The 18,095-nt window shown below is 33.7% G+C and overlaps 1 protein-coding gene across 1 annotated transcript; it reads left to right on the top strand.

The window, feature by feature from the left end:
* The first annotated feature begins 683 nt into the window (after positions 1 to 683).
* On the top strand, positions 684 to 16,896 carry TERB1 (telomere repeat binding bouquet formation protein 1). Its single transcript, XM_067302477.1, is given in 21 exon segments — positions 684 to 717; positions 1,675 to 1,785; positions 2,001 to 2,129; positions 2,618 to 2,749; positions 3,219 to 3,279; positions 3,357 to 3,472; positions 3,624 to 3,746; positions 4,286 to 4,438; positions 5,566 to 5,697; positions 7,132 to 7,257; positions 8,305 to 8,468; positions 9,237 to 9,589; positions 11,226 to 11,287; positions 12,360 to 12,452; positions 13,850 to 14,020; positions 14,491 to 14,571; positions 15,489 to 15,602; positions 16,016 to 16,052; positions 16,054 to 16,120; positions 16,689 to 16,781; positions 16,783 to 16,896. Coding segments are annotated over 21 exon segments (2,382 nt in total). The 3' UTR covers positions 16,813 to 16,896.
* Positions 16,897 to 18,095: the final 1,199 nt, after the last annotated feature.

Raw genomic sequence — 18,095 nt, 5'->3', positions numbered from 1 at the left:
GCTGTGGATTTCTGTTTTACATATGTAATGTGATAACTTCCTTAGCTAAAATAAATTCTTAGCTTAAAGAATAACTGATGTCTCTGTTAATGTTTGTTATTATCTTTTGGTTTTGGTCCATACTGATAACAAAATAGTTGCAATTTAGTGGTTCACTGGGTAGCTGTAGGAGACTGAAAATGTTATACTGGATTTCAGACACACTTGATCTTTGATATAAAATTATCTAGTGGTCCTACTGTTCACTGGCTGATAACAAAGTTGGCAGCCACCTCTAAGGAAAATTAGAGCAAATCATTGTGATAAATAATACATTCAGACACATTCATGCCAGGGTCCTTTTATTTTTTGTGCCCCACCATGGTGGTATGAAATTGCTTCAATTTCTGCAAAGTGTTAACTTTCAAAACTGTTGACATAATAATGCGGTAGTTATAGTGTACTACTATAGCATATTGTATTTTCAAAGGAAATATTTGCCATACAAGAAGACATGAAACTCCGTGTGCATGTGAGTATTAGTATAAAGCCAGAGAACTGGAAAGAGTATATTTTAAGAAAAATGATTTAGTTTATACTGCGTATGACATCATAAACACTGCTGTTCTAAACAGTAGAGAAAATGTCGTCTTTTTTTTTCCACCTCTTACCATTGTAGAATAAGAACAGGGATACAACCAAAAATGGAAAATCAAAAGGTGCAGAGAAAACACTGTGGTAAGATTCCTAAAATCACTTGATTTATTTTCTGAATCTATTCAACACAATTTTAGCAGACTGATAGGCCTATCAGGTGATAGTGAACTACTGGAGAAATGTTCTTTTTCTTGTTGCTGTATTTTTGAGTTCTGTATTGGGATAGATAAAAGGCAAATCTAATGACAAAATTTCAAATAGTAGATAAAACTTGCAGAAAGTCACCTCTTTTGCTAATATTTAGGTTCATTTTTCTTGTAATTTAATTTCTTTAAGAAAACAAAACCTTAGGCGTGTTAAAAAAAAATACAGTATCTGTTTTTGCCAGGTTTGTAAATAATCAATATTTAAGTCTTTTTATTGTACCCAAAAGACTGAGAAACAGATTTTCAAAGCAGTTTACATACCCAGGGATGTGTATAGATGCCCAGAAGGATTTAAAAAATGTTTTGGGTTAACTTACAAACCTAACAATGTGATTCAAGGTGCTAGTTGTTGTGACAAGCAATTCTATCTTCTGTAACTAAATATTATGTAGGGAGCCTTGGCATTTAGCCTTTTCCTTCAGTAGATTCTCTCCCAGTTCACTTAGATTCAGTTGTGTTTTCATTCTGAATGCTTTTATAGTTCTATACTATTCCTTAAATACCTTGCCTTCAGACAACTTAATTTACATCATGTTTACTAATAAATTACTAATAGTTAAAGGCTGGAAATATTAAAAAGGGACTGTTACAATAACAAAGGAAATCACTCTCAATGGAGGGGGGTATTGTTAGGTTAATGTACTTCTAAAAGAATAAAAGAGGTGTAACCCCCTTTTTGGTTAGTCTTTTTTTGTTAAAAGACATAGCCATGCTATACTCTTGTGACATGCTTAGTGTAATACTAAATATATAAAAAATAAAATATATAAAGAAAAAATATATAAAGAAAACATAACACTTTCTGTGAAATTTTCTGTGTTTATCCTTATAGACGTGAAGACAGATCTGAACTTACTTCTTGAATGCCTTAAATACCAGATGGACTGCCCTATGTCTCAGAAAGAGGCTTTGATAACTATTTATTCAATCTGTCAACAAAACAGTAAGAATCATTTTATCCTAAGGATATTTCCCTTAGAAACAATACAATCATTTATTTTTGCAATATATGTTAAGGAGTTGGCTGTCACATTAAAAAAATAATTACATCTAAACATTATAAGACTTGAAGGTATAAAATCTTGAAAGATCTTCATTTTACATAGAAACAAAAGCAAAATTTTAATTTTTGTTCTTTGTTTCCTCTGTTTGCTGTAGGTGAAGCAAGTGAATATTTTCGAGAAATTGGTGGTTTGATGTTTATAAATGACCTTGCAAAGTCAAGTGTTCATTGCATAGTGAAGGAAGCAGCTTTATTTACATTAGGAATTATAATAGAAAGTAATGGTAATAATAAATACTATTATTTATATTTCTGAGTTAGTTATCACATCTTATTACTTCTGCTTATGCATTGTCTTTTCTTCATGATTTTCTCCATCAAAAATTGGATTACAAGAATACTAGCTAGAGTGAGAGGCAATAAAGGTGCCTTAAATATAATTTCACTGACTAGTCCCAGATTTGGAGAAATCCCTCATTGGTTTGACTGTTTCTGCTTCCCAGGATTTGTACAGACAGCATGTCTTTATGATAACAGACAGATGTACTACTTCAGTTCCTTGTTAATATGCATGATAACTCAGACTTACAAATTTTGCCTAGGACCAGCATGGTTTAGGACTGACTACAGAGGGAAGCTTCAAGTCCCTCTATAGCCCCATGTAAGCTCCATTCACGACATATTGCAACTGAGAATATAGTTACTTTATTATGAAAATGGTTAAAGATTATAAATGGCTTTTGGACTTGATATTTTTATTTTCTGATTTCAGTTTATTGTCAACAAACTTTGTGTACTCCTGCATTATTTGAAGATCTTATTTCATTTTTAATGAATAAGGATTCTGGTGTGAATTTGAAAAGGATGTCTGTTTACGTCATCTTAGTACTGGTTTCAAATAATAGTAAGTTTTTTCTTTTTTTCTGCGTTATGACTCCAAGTTTTTAATTATGATTTTATGTTTCTGTTTGTCAGTCTGCATTACTTAGTGTTCCAGATTTCTTTAACATTCTGGTAAGGTTAATATATTAATGGTGACATGTAATTGAACTTGAAGTATGTAAGTAGATCATCCATTGCTTTGAGTTCCTGAACAGAAAAGTAGTGGTAGCAGAAAGTACTTTATTTCTAAAGAATGTAACTATGGTTTTCAAAAAACAGGATGCAAACTAGTAATTTCCAAAAAATTATAGAAAGTATTAAATATATAGAAAGAACATTTTTGCCACTGTATTTATGTGCTTCTGTATTTGGATTTTTTGGAGATGTGTGCACTTAGAAATAGAATGTAAATATGTAAATTAAACTTGCCATGTTAAGATTTTGTTCCAAGCTGCACATTTCTTTTGATTCTGGTATATGTTCATTTTTAGAAAATGGGCAAACATATGTCAGAGAAACAGGCTGCATTGGTCTTCTGCTACAGTTATTCAGGTAAACAAACACAGTAGCAATTAAGACAGAAAAATGATGGATTATTTAGAACTTGTTTGCTTTGTTTTTCTGAACAGAACAACTCTTTCCATATCTGAGATTAATCTGTCAGATGAAAATATTAATCAGTGCTATCAGCTGTGGTCTTCAGTCTGCAGTACTCTTTGTGCCTGTGTTAATAATCCTCAAAATGGTAAATACTGTAATTAAAATTCTTACATTTATTACCATCTGAAGAAAGTTTAAAATATTTTTCAAAAGCAGCAACAGTTTGTTTTTATTGTTCAAGTGAAATGGCATATTACACTTGGATTAGGGGTTATTTATTGTTTTTACTTTCCCAGAAGATAATCAAAACATTTGCTGTTCAGTTTTTTCATACGCAAAAGAGTGGCTAGAAAGTTGCATAGAGCCTGAGATAGTTCGTCCTATCTGTTCATTTGTTGGACTCACAGTTGCAAATAACAGTAAGTACAGCTCAGGCTTTGAACAATTTTTCTTCTTTAACAGTAAGCTTCATTCTGCAGTTGGATGTATGATTTCTTCTTTCTGTCTGTCTCTACAAGTTTATGTTCTGTTCTGATGACTTACTCTGCGAGGTAGATTCCACTGTCTTTACTTACCTTGGGTTGTACTTAACTTCACAAACAGCCTCACTGGTTACAGTTTAGTGAGGTATGTAAAGCTGTTTGGAAGCTGTTTTGCTTAGAAGTATTTTACAAATATAAGTCATTAATACATTTTTGAAAATGATTGAAATTAAGTAGAACTCAGGCATAATGTTTACCATTAGTATGTATGTGTTTAGGGCTGTGCATTTCCTGTTATAACAGCTATTACTAAATTGCTCAAGATTAATGCAACATAACTGAAATTGGATATGGATGGATGGAAATGGAATGATTAATACATGCATACAAAAATTATGATGGGCCTAAGTAACAAAATGCTAAAGCAACTAGATATGTATATGACTTAATTCACATTTTATTCTTTTTTCATTAAGCATATGTACAGAAATATTTTGCTTCTGTTAGAGGATTGGATACATTAGCTAAGGTTCTCATCAAGCTGATGCATGATTCGTATATGAGCCACTCAAGCACAAAACTTGCAGTAGTAGTAACAAAGACTTTGGATGCCTGCATTGCTAATGACTGTGAGTGAAAGGACCCCTGCCATTTTTATATGTGGTATTTCTAAACTGCAGTTGTTAAGAGTCTAGTCTTGGAGGCAAAGTAATATAAATGGATGATATAAGACAAGTTATATACACCCCAAATGCAGTTTATATTGCAGTATTTTTAAGGTTCAGACTCGTGTAGTGGGAGTGATTCAGTGCACTGGCATCGGAGGTAGGTTGCTTTCCCATTGTGACTAAAATAAACATAGATACTGGAATTTAAACCATACTGAGAATCAAAAATAAGATACCAGAGCTAATTTTGTGCAAGTAAAGCTGAAAACTGGACAGTGTAGTCAGCTTGGATCCTGGAGTTGCAGAACTGTACTTTTGTAGCCCTGTGTCTAAGCTAATAAGCTTAATAAGCTTTAGGAGGCTTAATTAACTTGGCTGTTGAGCTGAACAAATGTGGTATGTGAATATGGCTCCTGGTACCTCTGCATACCAGCCTAAGGAGGTCTTCATGTATTCCATCAGAAGGTTTTGAGAAATCTGTGAGCCTGATGAATGTGTTTTGTGCAGTATCTTCGACACTTCTGCCTTAAGTGCTCACTAACTGAAACTCAGAAAAGTTAAGAGAATACACCTGCACTGGTGTAGAGCCTAGTTTCAAAAAAGTGGGTATATGACAGGATAAACTTTTAGTATGTAATTAGTAGCAGTGGTGGTCCCAATTTCAGGAAGAGGTTGCTCCCTTTAATGTCTGTTCATCAGAAACATTCCTAGCTCTTTGTGGCAGATATCCTATGGATCAAATCTTATTCTACCCTCACTTGCTATATTCTTGAGCTGGCAAAGGATGTGAAGAAACTTCTGCACAGATCTGCAAAGCTTGAAAGCTGCAAAGCTCTTGTTTATCAGAGCTTCTACCACATTTCTACACAATGCAGTTGGGGGGGGGGGGGAAGGCAGTGTTGCATTTAGGGAGAAGCATGGGCAGAATTACTGCACCAGGAGAGTGTTAACGGGGGGGGGGAAGACTGTGCAACCTGGTGCTGTTAGAGATCTGTAGAGACTTTCCGGGGGGAAGGATTTCATACTTCAATGGCACCTATATACTTGCTGTCTAGTTTATTTTTCTTCAATTATTTTCAACATTATAGCTACCATGGGTGTTGTCTTGGCAAAGTATCACACTGTGTCAGAGCTACTGAAGCTGCTGCCTAATGACACTCTGGATACAGGAGAAAAAATCAGTATTATTCTAACAATTGGACACTGTACTGAAGTTTGTGGTAAGATTTCTTTTTTCTATTATTTTTTACTAATTCTGAAGTTAAAGTATGCATCAGTTGTGTCATTCCATTTAACTTTGGAACTTCAGGGAAAATTTATTAAATTTAATATATTGAGGAAAAAGTTTTCTAGACTGTTCTATGTTTAGATTTTAAGAGCTGTTAACACACAGTATGTTCAAGATCTTAAAGCAGCATATTATAAAAGAATTCAGAACTGTCTGTAGGTATCACAACGTATAACTCCTTCAGTCCTGAAAACTCCATACATGCCACATAAATCTTTTGGAGTTCTATTTTAATAGCCTTTGGTATATACAGCTTCTGTTCACTGTTTACATTGCTGTTAATAATAATAATTAAAAAAAACCTTTAATGGCATTATTTTTCAAGTAACATAAGCAGCAAGTAACCTGTAATGTTTTTGTCATGCTCCTGAGGGCTGGCCCAAGCACATCTGCTGAAAGCATAGCACTTAAGTTGGTACTTCATGTCAGTAAAAGCAAACAGAATGTGAAGTTGCGATATACTGACCATTGTTACTTATGCTGCTGTTTTTTCTCATGTATGCTCAGAAATGCATCAGAAAGTGTTTTAAAACTCTGACTGATCATCATCCTTGAAACATCAATAACAAGTTCAGTAGTTGGCTTCAGTAGGTCTTATACTTTAAAAACCCTCCTTTTCATGAAGAATTGATTGAAGCAAAAAGTGCTTTGCTTAATGGAAAATGTCTTTCAAATATAAATATGATTATCCTACACAAGAAAAGTTTCTCTTAAAATGTCAACACTGACAAAATAAAGGAGCCAATAAAAGATGAAATGTGGTTGTGTTTTATCAAGTTTAGACAACACAACTATTTTCAGAAAGTTGTCTATTTTATGAATACATACTGCAAATGATACCATGATTTAAAAAAAATAGATAATTACATACTTGATGAGGATGAAGTGTCTTGTCTTGTCTATGGATGAACAGATTAGGCCAGGATTAAAGCACTGATTTTATTGCTGTTTAGCTGAAGATAAACTTTCAGCTTTTGAAATTTCTGCATCTCATCATTGATGTAAATGTAGCGTATAGACTGTAAGGGCATACACCGCAGATAAATACAGAATCCATAATTCGAATGTTTTAGGCAAGAATTAAATGAAATTGGGTCGCTGTCATATAATCTGGCTCAGTCCTCCTTCACTTTTCTGACAAGAGAGTATACTTCAAGCCGTGATCAAATCATCCTGTGTGATCCAGACAGCTTCTGCTGCAACTCGAGCATTAGGCCTTTACAGCAGACTTGAATCCATAAGAAAAATCTGTTTTTTCTGAACTTCCCTGAAAGTTACTGGTATTGGTCTATAAAGTTACTGTAGGATGATTAAGTGTATATGGGTTAGAAAATTATCTATATTCCTTTACCACTTCCTATTTTAGAAGAAAACCAGTATGAACTGCTTAAGAACAATGGTCTTCCACTTATGATTCAAGTGTTAACTGAGTCTCAGGATGAGGAACTAAACAAAGCTGCTACTTTTGTGCTGCAAAACTGCAAACAAATGAGTAAGCCTACTGTTACTTGAAATATTAGATGGGTTAGTCTTCATATTTAAGTTCTGTTGACTTTCCAAATAATTTAAAGTGTACCAGCTTTGTAGTGCTGTGTACACCAATATTTTTTTTTCTGTGGAACAGTTGCATATTTACCACACTTAAATGATTATAGCATTTAGGGAAAAAAGAAAAGTTAAAAAATTCTAAGAATGTTGTAAGAATGCATCTGTATAACCTATATATGTAGGACCAGTTCTTAAAAGCTTTCACAACTATGAATCTCGTGCAAAATATTAATATTGTCATTTCACACCCAATTAGATTTCCATTTACACATACGTACCATTGTACGTAGAGGCCAAGCCCATAATCGCCATGACTACAATTATTGTGCAGTAGTAAAAAAAATCTTCATCTTAATTTCTGAAGTAGGGTGTATTTTGAAGCATCGTGCTTAAGGTTCTTTAGATAACTGTACAATACCACAGACAACACAGAAAAATACCTTTTCCTTTAATCTCTACAGCACCAGAAGATATTATGCAATTGCTAATCAGTGTGTTGTTTTTTTTTTTTTTTTTTTTTAAAGTATCTACCTTTCTGTAGTAAAAGTCTATCTGGGAGTTTTATTTGGATGTTAAGATTGAGGAGATTGTGCTTTTCAATGGCCATCAATATGGAAGCTTGCTTAAAAAACAAATTAAACAGATCCATACTGGTAAAGGATCTGCTGAATGAGGATTAAGTCCATGGTAAAGTCATTTTTTTTACAGCACAACATTATTGTAAACAACTTACAATAATTACAAGCTCAACAATTAATGAGCTGGAATATGGGGCTTGCCTCTTGTGACAGCAGTTTATATTTGACATGTGCTAACAATTATATGTAAACTTGATTTAACAGTTATATCAAAATTATTGTTAAGAGATTATATTTTGCTTTATAAATTACTTAGGCCTGTCCTTCAGGATACTAAAGTGTAATAAATATTTATTATTAAGGTATTTGGTAATAAAATTTGGAGTATTAATTTTGTTTTATAATTTATAAAGCTGAACAATTGTCCCTGAAAATAAATGAGAATTCATCAAACATGAACAGTGCAGAACAGTTGGAAGTGGATGTGCAAAGCAGAGAAAGAACTCTACAAGACTACTGGAAGAAAGCAAAAGAAATTTTACACAGAATAAACTTGATTGAGAAAGAACATGATAAGGTTTGCCTATTTACCAAAGTAGGATAAAACTAAGCAGATCTCTCTAGAGTTTAAGGAGAAATAGGAAGTGAACCTTTAAGATAATTTCAGTGTGAGCTAGAAAAGTAAGGAAAACACTGGATGTATGTGAAACTACATCCTCTAATTTTTAAATTTGTCATTACTGTGTATTGTACTAAGCTAGAAGTATGGAGGGCAATTGGAGAATGCAGCCATCTGCATTTTTTAATGAAGCACTTTATTATAAAATGACTTTCCATAAAATTGAGATCATTTAGGTTGCAAAATTAGAGTTGGATTTTTTTTTAACTTCTGATACATATTTTGAATCTAACATTTGTATGCAAGAAATGACTGATTGTACAACTATTATAGGGTAGCTTATGGACAAATGTGAACATAAAATAAAGTTTTGTTATTTCTTTTTCTGTTGTATAACTACTTGGTATCTCTGGGTGTAGAATAGCACGTTTTTGACTTACTTAGCTAATTCAATCTTTTAGTTTCTAGAAGTGCTCTGCACTAGTACCAAATCCATTGCTTCAGCCTGGAACTGCCACTTGATAACCACTCCCTTCACCTCCTGTATATTCAACTTCATCAACCTTGCTGTTTTGTTAGCTCTCAACTCAATTTGGGGTTTTCTGAAGTTCTGAGGAATTTGCTTAACCTTCGGAATTATATTGGCCTATCCTAATTAATCTTACTAGATTTACTTAGTATTTTTATAGATCTCATATAGTCACTAACTAGTATTTTTCAATACAGGAGAGAGTACAAAGAAAAATACTTGTTGACAGATCTTCAGAAGCCAGTACTGACGCATCAAAATACCATGAAGTGAATACTAGTGACCCAAAAAATCATATAGAAAGAACACATAAAGTACATTGTCCACAGTTAACCTGTAAGTCAAATGACTGGATTCTTGCTCCATCTGCAAATTCTCTACCACTGCAGAATGAAATACTGAAGACTGTGAATCCAATAAATGCTTCTACTGGACATAGCGAATGGAATAATATTCCCTGTTCAGTTGAACTGCAAACAGACAGTGTACTTCAAAGTCACAGTATAAATGAAAAAAATGCTTGTGAAAAAAAACAGTCTGTTCAAGTAAGGTATGTATTTTACATCTGAGCAAAATACTAAGCTTTTTTCATTAGTAATTTCCAAAGTGAATGTCAGCCTTTTTACATAATGGTTACTATGTCTTTTTGTGCAAGTGAAAAGAGATAGCTTTTTGGTTGCCCACCAGAGAATACTGCAGAAATGTTTTTGACATCACAGATCAAAGATTATAGGCACTCGCTGCAGTAATAAGTTTCTCATCTTTTTCTCCTAATGGATAGGCATCTGATGGATTATACAGAGAGCCTATTACTGGCCATGTCCTATTGCTTTGAGCATAGTGATGAAAAAGCATCCATAGTATCTGCCACTGAATTCCCACTGATTCAGCAGATCAGACTTTGACCCATTTATTTGGATGAAACCACGGAATCTTCTGGGATATGCACCTACTGGAAAAACAGCAGTTCCAGAACTGCTCTACACAAAATTGAAATTGTTTTGCTCACAAAGTGGGAATAAAAGCATCTTTCCTTGCTTCTCTCCCCTCATATTGAATTACTTCCCTGCATGGGATGAAAAAGATACAGCCTTCTATTGACATTTACTATTCTCTTGCTTTGTGTATCAGTCTCACACAAACATGTATTTTCCTCTTTTCTTTTTTTCTTTCACTTCTCAGTTATCTTTCCTATCCGTTAAAAAAGAAAGTTAATAATAGGCAACTCGCAAGGATAAATACAAATTCAGTTATCTTGAATTTATATTTTGAATATTCCTCCCCATCCTCCACCCTCTCGTTAGACAATGAGAGAGTATGAAAGCTATAGTATTTCTCTCTTTTGGGGTTCCACATTTTTACTGTGCTTTTTTTCTGTGGCTGGCTGGACTATGCTCCTGTGCACTTTCCTAACATGCATTATACTGTGAGTTTGCAACTACCACAGAAATTACGGGAAGCACAGGGCGTGTTCCATGGTCAGATAAGCTCTACTTTGCTACTGACTGATGTAATTTTACACAGCTTCTTTATTTGTTGTTTTGACCTTTAAAGCATGAATCTTCTAAGAAATTTTTTGGGAGCGGGGGAAGCCACTCTCCTAGTATATGGATTTGTGTGAAAATGGGAATTACCCAAGCATGACCATGGATTAGGCCTCTTGCTCCTGCAGCGTTCAGAGGTAGCTCATGACACAGAAACATGCATGATGAAACATCGCACATTGTAGGATCGTATTGGTTGTATAAAAGTTAATCAGTGTAAGAAAAGAAGAGAAGAAAATGAAGTACCTTTTAGACCAACTGCTACATCTGGTGAAAACTATAGCATTGCAAAGAGTTCACAAAAGCTGCATGCACTAAGTAATCCTTATGTGAACCAGAATTACAGATGACTCCGTAAACCTACATCCTGTGAAAGCACTGCATTCCAGATGCTGGAACAGACATTCTGAATAGCACTGCAAGGAATGATAATCACACATCTCTGATAAACAGATTTCTAATATGATAATGACATGCTGAATATGTCTAGCCTAGTAACTTGGAATAACTAGAATCAAGTTTTATTTTTATGTATTTATTATGCTTTTTGTTTTGTCTTTGTAGAGTATGTATTAACTTACAGTTAACTGTATGTTGTGAAGTCTGATTTTAAATTTGTTCACATGTTCTTGGTCTTCCTAGTGAACACTTGTTTAAACAACCAGCAAAGATTGTTAAAAATCTGAAACAGGCATGCACATCAGGTATAAATAGTTGAACATATTCCCTGTTAGTTTGGGGGGGGGGGGAGGTGTTAGATAATTTTGCTCTTAACAAATGTTCTTTTTTAAAATTAGTCATTTATGCTTGCTTTTACCATTGCTTTTTGTCAGATGTAATATATAATCTGATGACAGAATACTATGCATAAAATTCTATAGCTGTTTGCATACTTTGAAAATCTTATATTGCATGTAATTTTACCAAGAGAATATTTGTTCTAGATTTCTTCTAATACATATTTTAGCTTTCTTTTTAAATTGATTTTAACTATTCAAATGAATGCATCACAGATAAGTGTTTTAAATTAAGTCTGAATGCAATTTGTATTTAACAATGGAAGCCATTAATAGAAAATGTATCAGGGTACTGGTTTTGTTCTGCACTCTTAAGATTGAGGGATAGAGCCTAATTGAGGGAGCAGTTTTTGCCTGGAGCTACTCCTGCAGGTTAAACACAGGTAGATGTGTTGTGGGATAAGGGTTTATCAGACTTGCATTATGTTTTTACTCTGGTATATTTTTTTTTCAGAATTGGCATCTGGAATCAAACCAAATCTTTACTCATAATTTAGTTGGCTGTTAATTTATAAAATTGATGATTATTCTTTAGAATAGTTTTTGCCAGAATGGTAGCTTTAGAAGTGACCAAGCTGATCTCCAGGTGATGACTTTTTAAATGGAGAGTAAGGATTATTCCAATACATCACACTTTTCAACTTCAGATTCTAAATACAATTTAAACTTATAGAACTTAGTTAATGTAAGTATACAGAGTTATCCTGGTCTGTTCAAATTGAAACAATATGCTGCTTTGGGAGAGCAAAGCAAAAGTAAGTATTGAATTAAATGGAATTATTCTAGATTAAAAAAAAATTGATCCATTTAACTTCAGGAATTTCTTTTAGATTTTTTTTTGCTGTTATGTAAATTAAGCTTTTCTAATAATCTACAAATAGAAAATACAACTGAACATAAGTATATTGATGTAGAATTACAGCAGCGAGAGATAGACTGCATTTTCTTTCTTAATGTTTTTTTCTTCTTCCTAATTTAGATCAACATTCATCCTATGCAGCGATAACTAAGAAAGAAAAAAGTATTTTGACTACATCTGCATCTCTTAAAACAGCAGATTTAAGGTGTTTAGGTAAATATTATCTTAGGTCTTTTTTTTTTCTTGATTCCATAAAAGATGTCTTGTAGAGTCAGCAATTCAAATGAACTGACATTACAGAAATTCTAACACACCTATTGGATTAGCTCATTTGCAATTCTTAACTGTTTCCCTTTCTTAACAACTTAAAAGAACAAAAAGTACTGCAAAATTACTTAACAATGCTTGTTTTTCTGCTTTCTCTTATCAGAGAAAGGGAGCAAAAAAATCTAACCCTGCAAAGTTTCTGAATGTTTTACGCTTCCTAACTATTCTGCAGCCCTTCCAATTTTCCTGCCTTATTGCTGTTAAGTACAGGCAGTCTGTTCTGTAGTAATCCATGACTGCAGCCTTCAGTTACCCCATCTTCCACTTCACGAACTCAGTCCTGCAGTAGCTTATGTGAATGCTACTCAACATTTATAATGGGATTTTTGTAATCAGCCCTGTGACCTTACATAAAAGCCCACAATCCACTTTTGAACATGATTTAAGCTAAATTATATGAACTGAAGTTGTCCAGGTGGATTCAACCTGAGCTCTAGCGCTGCTTTATCTCAGGCTAGAATACTGCAGAGATGTACCAGTGCCCTTCCTGTAGTTCCCTACAGTGGAGAAGGTTCTTCAGCTGACTGTGTAACTGACTGTAAATTACCACAGGGTATGTCCTCAGAAACAAGCAGGAGGGCTTTGCTGTGAAGAAACTCATACTGGAGTTCGAGTTACTGTTCATTCAGGTTAATGCAGATAATTGTTATGATGTAGAGAATGTTTCAAAGTATAGAAAAGGCAGCTTCTATATTTGGCCCTTATATGAAGGGCCTGTTCTTGTCCTGTCACAGAATCACAGAATCGCTGAGGTTGGAAGGGACCTCTGGAGATCATCTAGTCCAACCCCCCTGCTCACGCAGGGTCACCTAGAGCACATTGCACAGGATTGCGTCCAGGCAGGTTTTGAATATCTCCAGAGAAGGAGACTCCATAACCTCTCCGGGCAACCTGTTCCAGTGCTCTGTCACCCTCACAGTGAAAAAGTATTTCCTCATGTTCAGATGGAATTGTCTGTGTTTCAGTTTGTATATCAATATTCTGTCAATATTCTTTTACTTTTGTAGAGGATCTGTGCCTAATTCAGCACTTCTGGAGTGGAAGTGCAGTATAACTTGCTCCCATAGGTCATGTTGAAAACACATATTTTCTTGGAGAGCAAGTGCAAAATGAAAAATGAGTGTTTTCAAGAAGATATAGAAAGGCCTAAGCTTTTTTGAGATGTGTATATGAAAAAAATGGAAGTCAAATTGTAGATCATAATGAGCAAAATAACAAAAATGCTGGATTTGATGATGGCTGCTCATGCTTGCTGTTTCTACAATATGCTATTTTTTTTCCAGGATGTACAGCAAAAGGCCTGTCCTTCAATAGCAAAACCTTTAGCAAGATGTTGCAAACTTGTCCATACCCGTGTGATCGTCACAAAGTCATTCTGGAAGCTGAAAAAAGATATAAAAAGGAACTTAGGAAACTGGCTGTTTGTAACAACAGTAGTTATGCAGCTTATGAGAGTAATTATGAACACTTTTTTTTTCTTAGTAACTATAACTGTTGTTTTAAATATTATTTTAGACTTGATTTTGATCTTTTAACAGTCTTGTAAATGCTGATTTAATTTATTTGTGATTTGTACTAAATGAGATTAGAACTAGCCACTTTTGAGAAGTAGCCATCATGTATTTCTTGGCAGTAAGGATGCATCCCCATTATAGGTTTCGATGAGGCTGTAGGTCCTCTTTGCCAGAGTTAGTCAAGTATTAACAGAAAGAAATGTATTAAGTTGAAATAAACGTGAATGGATGCATGATGATGTAAGCTCCTTACATTCTAATGTTACATCCTCACACATGAGAGGCCTAATTCTTAATCAGTGAAGTAATTAAAGGAAAGTACAGCCTATATTGTGTTTTAAAAGAAGGTATTTTTATAATTAAACAATTATTGCCAGCATTTGCACTAGCATACATTTTACACTTTCCAGAAATACTGTTAATGCCAGTGAATAAAGGAAGACTGCATAGAGAGACATCAACTTTTAAGAGGAGAAAGGAAAATTTCCAAAGTAAGGGCCCAGTTCTGAAATTAATGTAAAAAGCCCCCTTATTCTCTGAGTGCTTCTATTGCAGGACTTCCACAAGAGCCTTTGGATAGAGAATTATGTTCTTGCTGTGGATACTGTCAAAATTCTTATTGTGAATAGGTCAGAAAATGCATATTCTATAATCATCAAATTGTTAACTTCATTGTTAGCTAATGTGTGTATTTGGCACTTGCTTTGTAGATACTGATTTGAATCCTGTCATGGTTACTTATATGCCCTCCACTATTTGGGGGTTTTGTGACCTTAATTTTTAAAACAGTGATGCGTAGTCAGGATCTGATCATAGTGTAGTTGCATGTTGCTGGATTCAACGTCATTCTATTATACCTTTATAGCAGTGTTACCCTGTTACGCTTGTTTTTGTACCTGCCTGGAACTCTGCTAAGGAATTGGATCTCTGTGTGCTAAACAGCTAAAAGGGTAAAACTTAAACACAACAATGCTAGAGCAAGTAAGTGAAAACAACATACCAGAAAACTAAATAAAGGAGATCTGCTTGCCTGACTGGCATGAGGAGTTGAATAAAATTCTACTGATAAGGTAGAGATGAAAAAGTGTATATAAGTTACTTCATTATTTTATTTAATAAATTTGTGATAATAGATTGATTTTTTCTTCAGATTCACAAATTAATTCATTTCGCTATGATAGCCATTGAAATCTTTTAAAAATAACTGTTTATTTCATCTCAAAAACCCTAGTTCCTTTAGCAAGTAAAAATTTTTTTGAAGTAAACTGGATTTTTCCAGTCTTTCTTCCAAGACCAGATAGTAGTACAGCTCAGAATATGGTATTGCCTTAAATTTTAATTCCTAAAATATTATCCATGTTTTGTGCTTTTTCAAGAAAAAGACATAACTTTTATTATTTTTTAAAAGGTATACTTTTGACTCCAATTAGAAAAAACAAAACTGATGCTTCAAACAGCGATGAGCATAGTAACAATATTTGGTTGACTGAAAAGTATAACTTGATACCTACATATGAAAGATGTGAGTATTACCAGAAAAAAATAATCTGTATTGCCAGAAAATTAATTTGCATAACTTGATCTTTAAGTTTGCCTTTAGGTCAGGGCATTGATACAAGCATCTGTGCTTGCTACTGGAGACAAATGGCTGAGAATTCTAATAGTTTTTTTTTTTTTTTTCAATCATAGTATTATTGATGTTTATTTTGAGTTCATTCCTGTTGTTTGTTAACTGCTTCTAAGGCCTAAATAAGCTTGGCATGTTAATGTCACAGTGATGAGAAGATACTTCTTTGTTTATTTGAATATTAGTAACTATTAATAATGCAATATTTACATTTTCAAGGTTATTAGAAGAAACATGACATTCAGTTTTATAGCAGATTTCAGTTAGTTTAAAATAATTAAGAGATGGGCTTATTCACAATTTCATAGCTCTCCAAAAAAACCAAGATGCTAACTTGAAAAGACAGTCAAATGCACAACCAAGAATATCAATGCTTAAAAAAAACCTGTATATATTCACTTGACAAAGATGAGGTAAGTTATGCGTAGCCTAATTGTACACTCACATATTTATAAATGTCTAAGTAAAGTCATTGTGAATTGCATAATTTCTTTTAAAGTCATCTTTAACAGGAGGCCAGTACCAAACTGAGCCTTACTAAAAACAGTTCCCTCTCTATTGACTTTACTCCAGTCATACTGATTTATCCCTGAAAAGAGTTAAGCATGATGGTCCTTTCTGAATACTGGATATGGAGACAATAGAGGTATGCTTTCTCCTGTGCTAATGAAAATCTGCATAGTATAAAAAGAACAGAAATCTAGTGGAAGAGCTGTCTTGACTGGAAAACCGATCCTGAAGGGTATAAGCTAAGTAAGAACAACAGAAATGAAGTTAAAGGTCAGGGAAAAATACTGTATTTCAGTAAATGGGTGACAGTGAGGAAATGGCTAAACCTAACATCAATAAGAACCATCACTACCTTGACAAAATAATCATTCTTTAGAACTACTTAAGATTGTATTGTCAGTAATAATGCATTATCAAAGTAAAATGCTATGTAAATTTATATAATTTTTAATTACACTAAAATAAATACAGAACAAGGAAGAATGTTCCCTGGACATGAATGCAAGAACTTTAAATGAGAGAAAAAGAAGAACCCCGAAAGTTTTCACAACTGAAGAAACTACCCATCTTTTGTTTAAAAAAAGGTCATCACTGAGTTGGGGGGAAAAAAAAAAAAAGCCATCACAGGAATTTGATTTTGTTGTCCTATCCACTTCAGAAAGGATGGACAAATGTTGTTCCTTCCAAAAAATACCACAAGTTACAGTTACAAGTTACTGAAATTTGATTTTCTACAATCATATATGCTGTGAGGTCAGTTTTCAGTTTTGAACCTGATTCAACTTGCAAAAAAGGACAGGATACCTCCCAGAACATTACAGAATTTGCAACCCATGGGATTGCACTTTGTGTCATTCCAGTGCTGTGCTGTACCGAGCATTAGAATGATCTTTGTTATAACAGTATCATGGCTTGTGCTTAGAACCACACTGGGCACTTTTAGAGAGCTTTTGTGCCACGCTGACCTTACCTGACAGGGTACAAAGAGAATAAGAATTTTGCTTAAGCATTCTAAATTAATCCATATATTTACTAGGAAGTGTAAGTAAATATTGAGTTCAAATATCTTTTCTGATGATGACTTATGAAAATCTCCTTGGCAATTTTTACTGTATTTAATATGCATACTCCTTGTACAGAGATGCTGTCTATAGATGGAATAGATGGTGTTTCTGCTGTTCTTTGGAAATGCGTGCAAGTGTTTACTAGCAAGCATTTTTCTACTTAAACCTTTTCTAGAATTGCACAGTGTTTTATGTCAACATTTTTCTTGATGTTTTTTCTCTCTTTTTATCTCCCTTTACAGAGGCAGGGAAAAAACAAAGATCAATAACATCTTTCAAGAGTATTTTGTATTTTGACACAATGTTGAAAAACAGCAAAATTAAGTGAGGTATTGTAATAACACGATCTGTTAGAGAGTTGTTTTAGACTGGTTTGGACTCATGATTTTCAATGCTAACATTCACTCTTACAGAAATTGTTATGCTTTGCAAATTTAAACTTAATTTAAATTTAATGTAATTTGGTAAGTTTGTTTTTTAATAATGCTAATATATCTAAAATAAAATCTTTGCCAGTAAGGTTTTTTTTTTAATTTTACTCTAACCTCCGTCACTTGATTTATGTGATACTCAACATGGCTTTTTGTTTGAATCTTTTTACAGTCTGTTTTGTCCCATTTGTAAGAAAAGGTTATGTTGCTAAAATTAACATTTTGTGTCAGATACTGATAAGTGTTAATGTTGTTCTGTGTGCATATTTTTTCTCCTAATCAGTGGAATGTTTACAGTAGCTAAAATATTTTGTCATGTATTTGTACTGTGTATATAGGAAAATAGGATATATTGACAGAAGTATAGATGAGATGTTTATTGT

Source organism: Apteryx mantelli, chromosome 10 (genome assembly GCF_036417845.1).
Source record: "Apteryx mantelli isolate bAptMan1 chromosome 10, bAptMan1.hap1, whole genome shotgun sequence".
Lineage (NCBI taxonomy): Eukaryota > Metazoa > Chordata > Aves > Apterygiformes > Apterygidae > Apteryx > Apteryx mantelli.
This window is presented reverse-complemented; position numbering and strand designations above follow the sequence as displayed.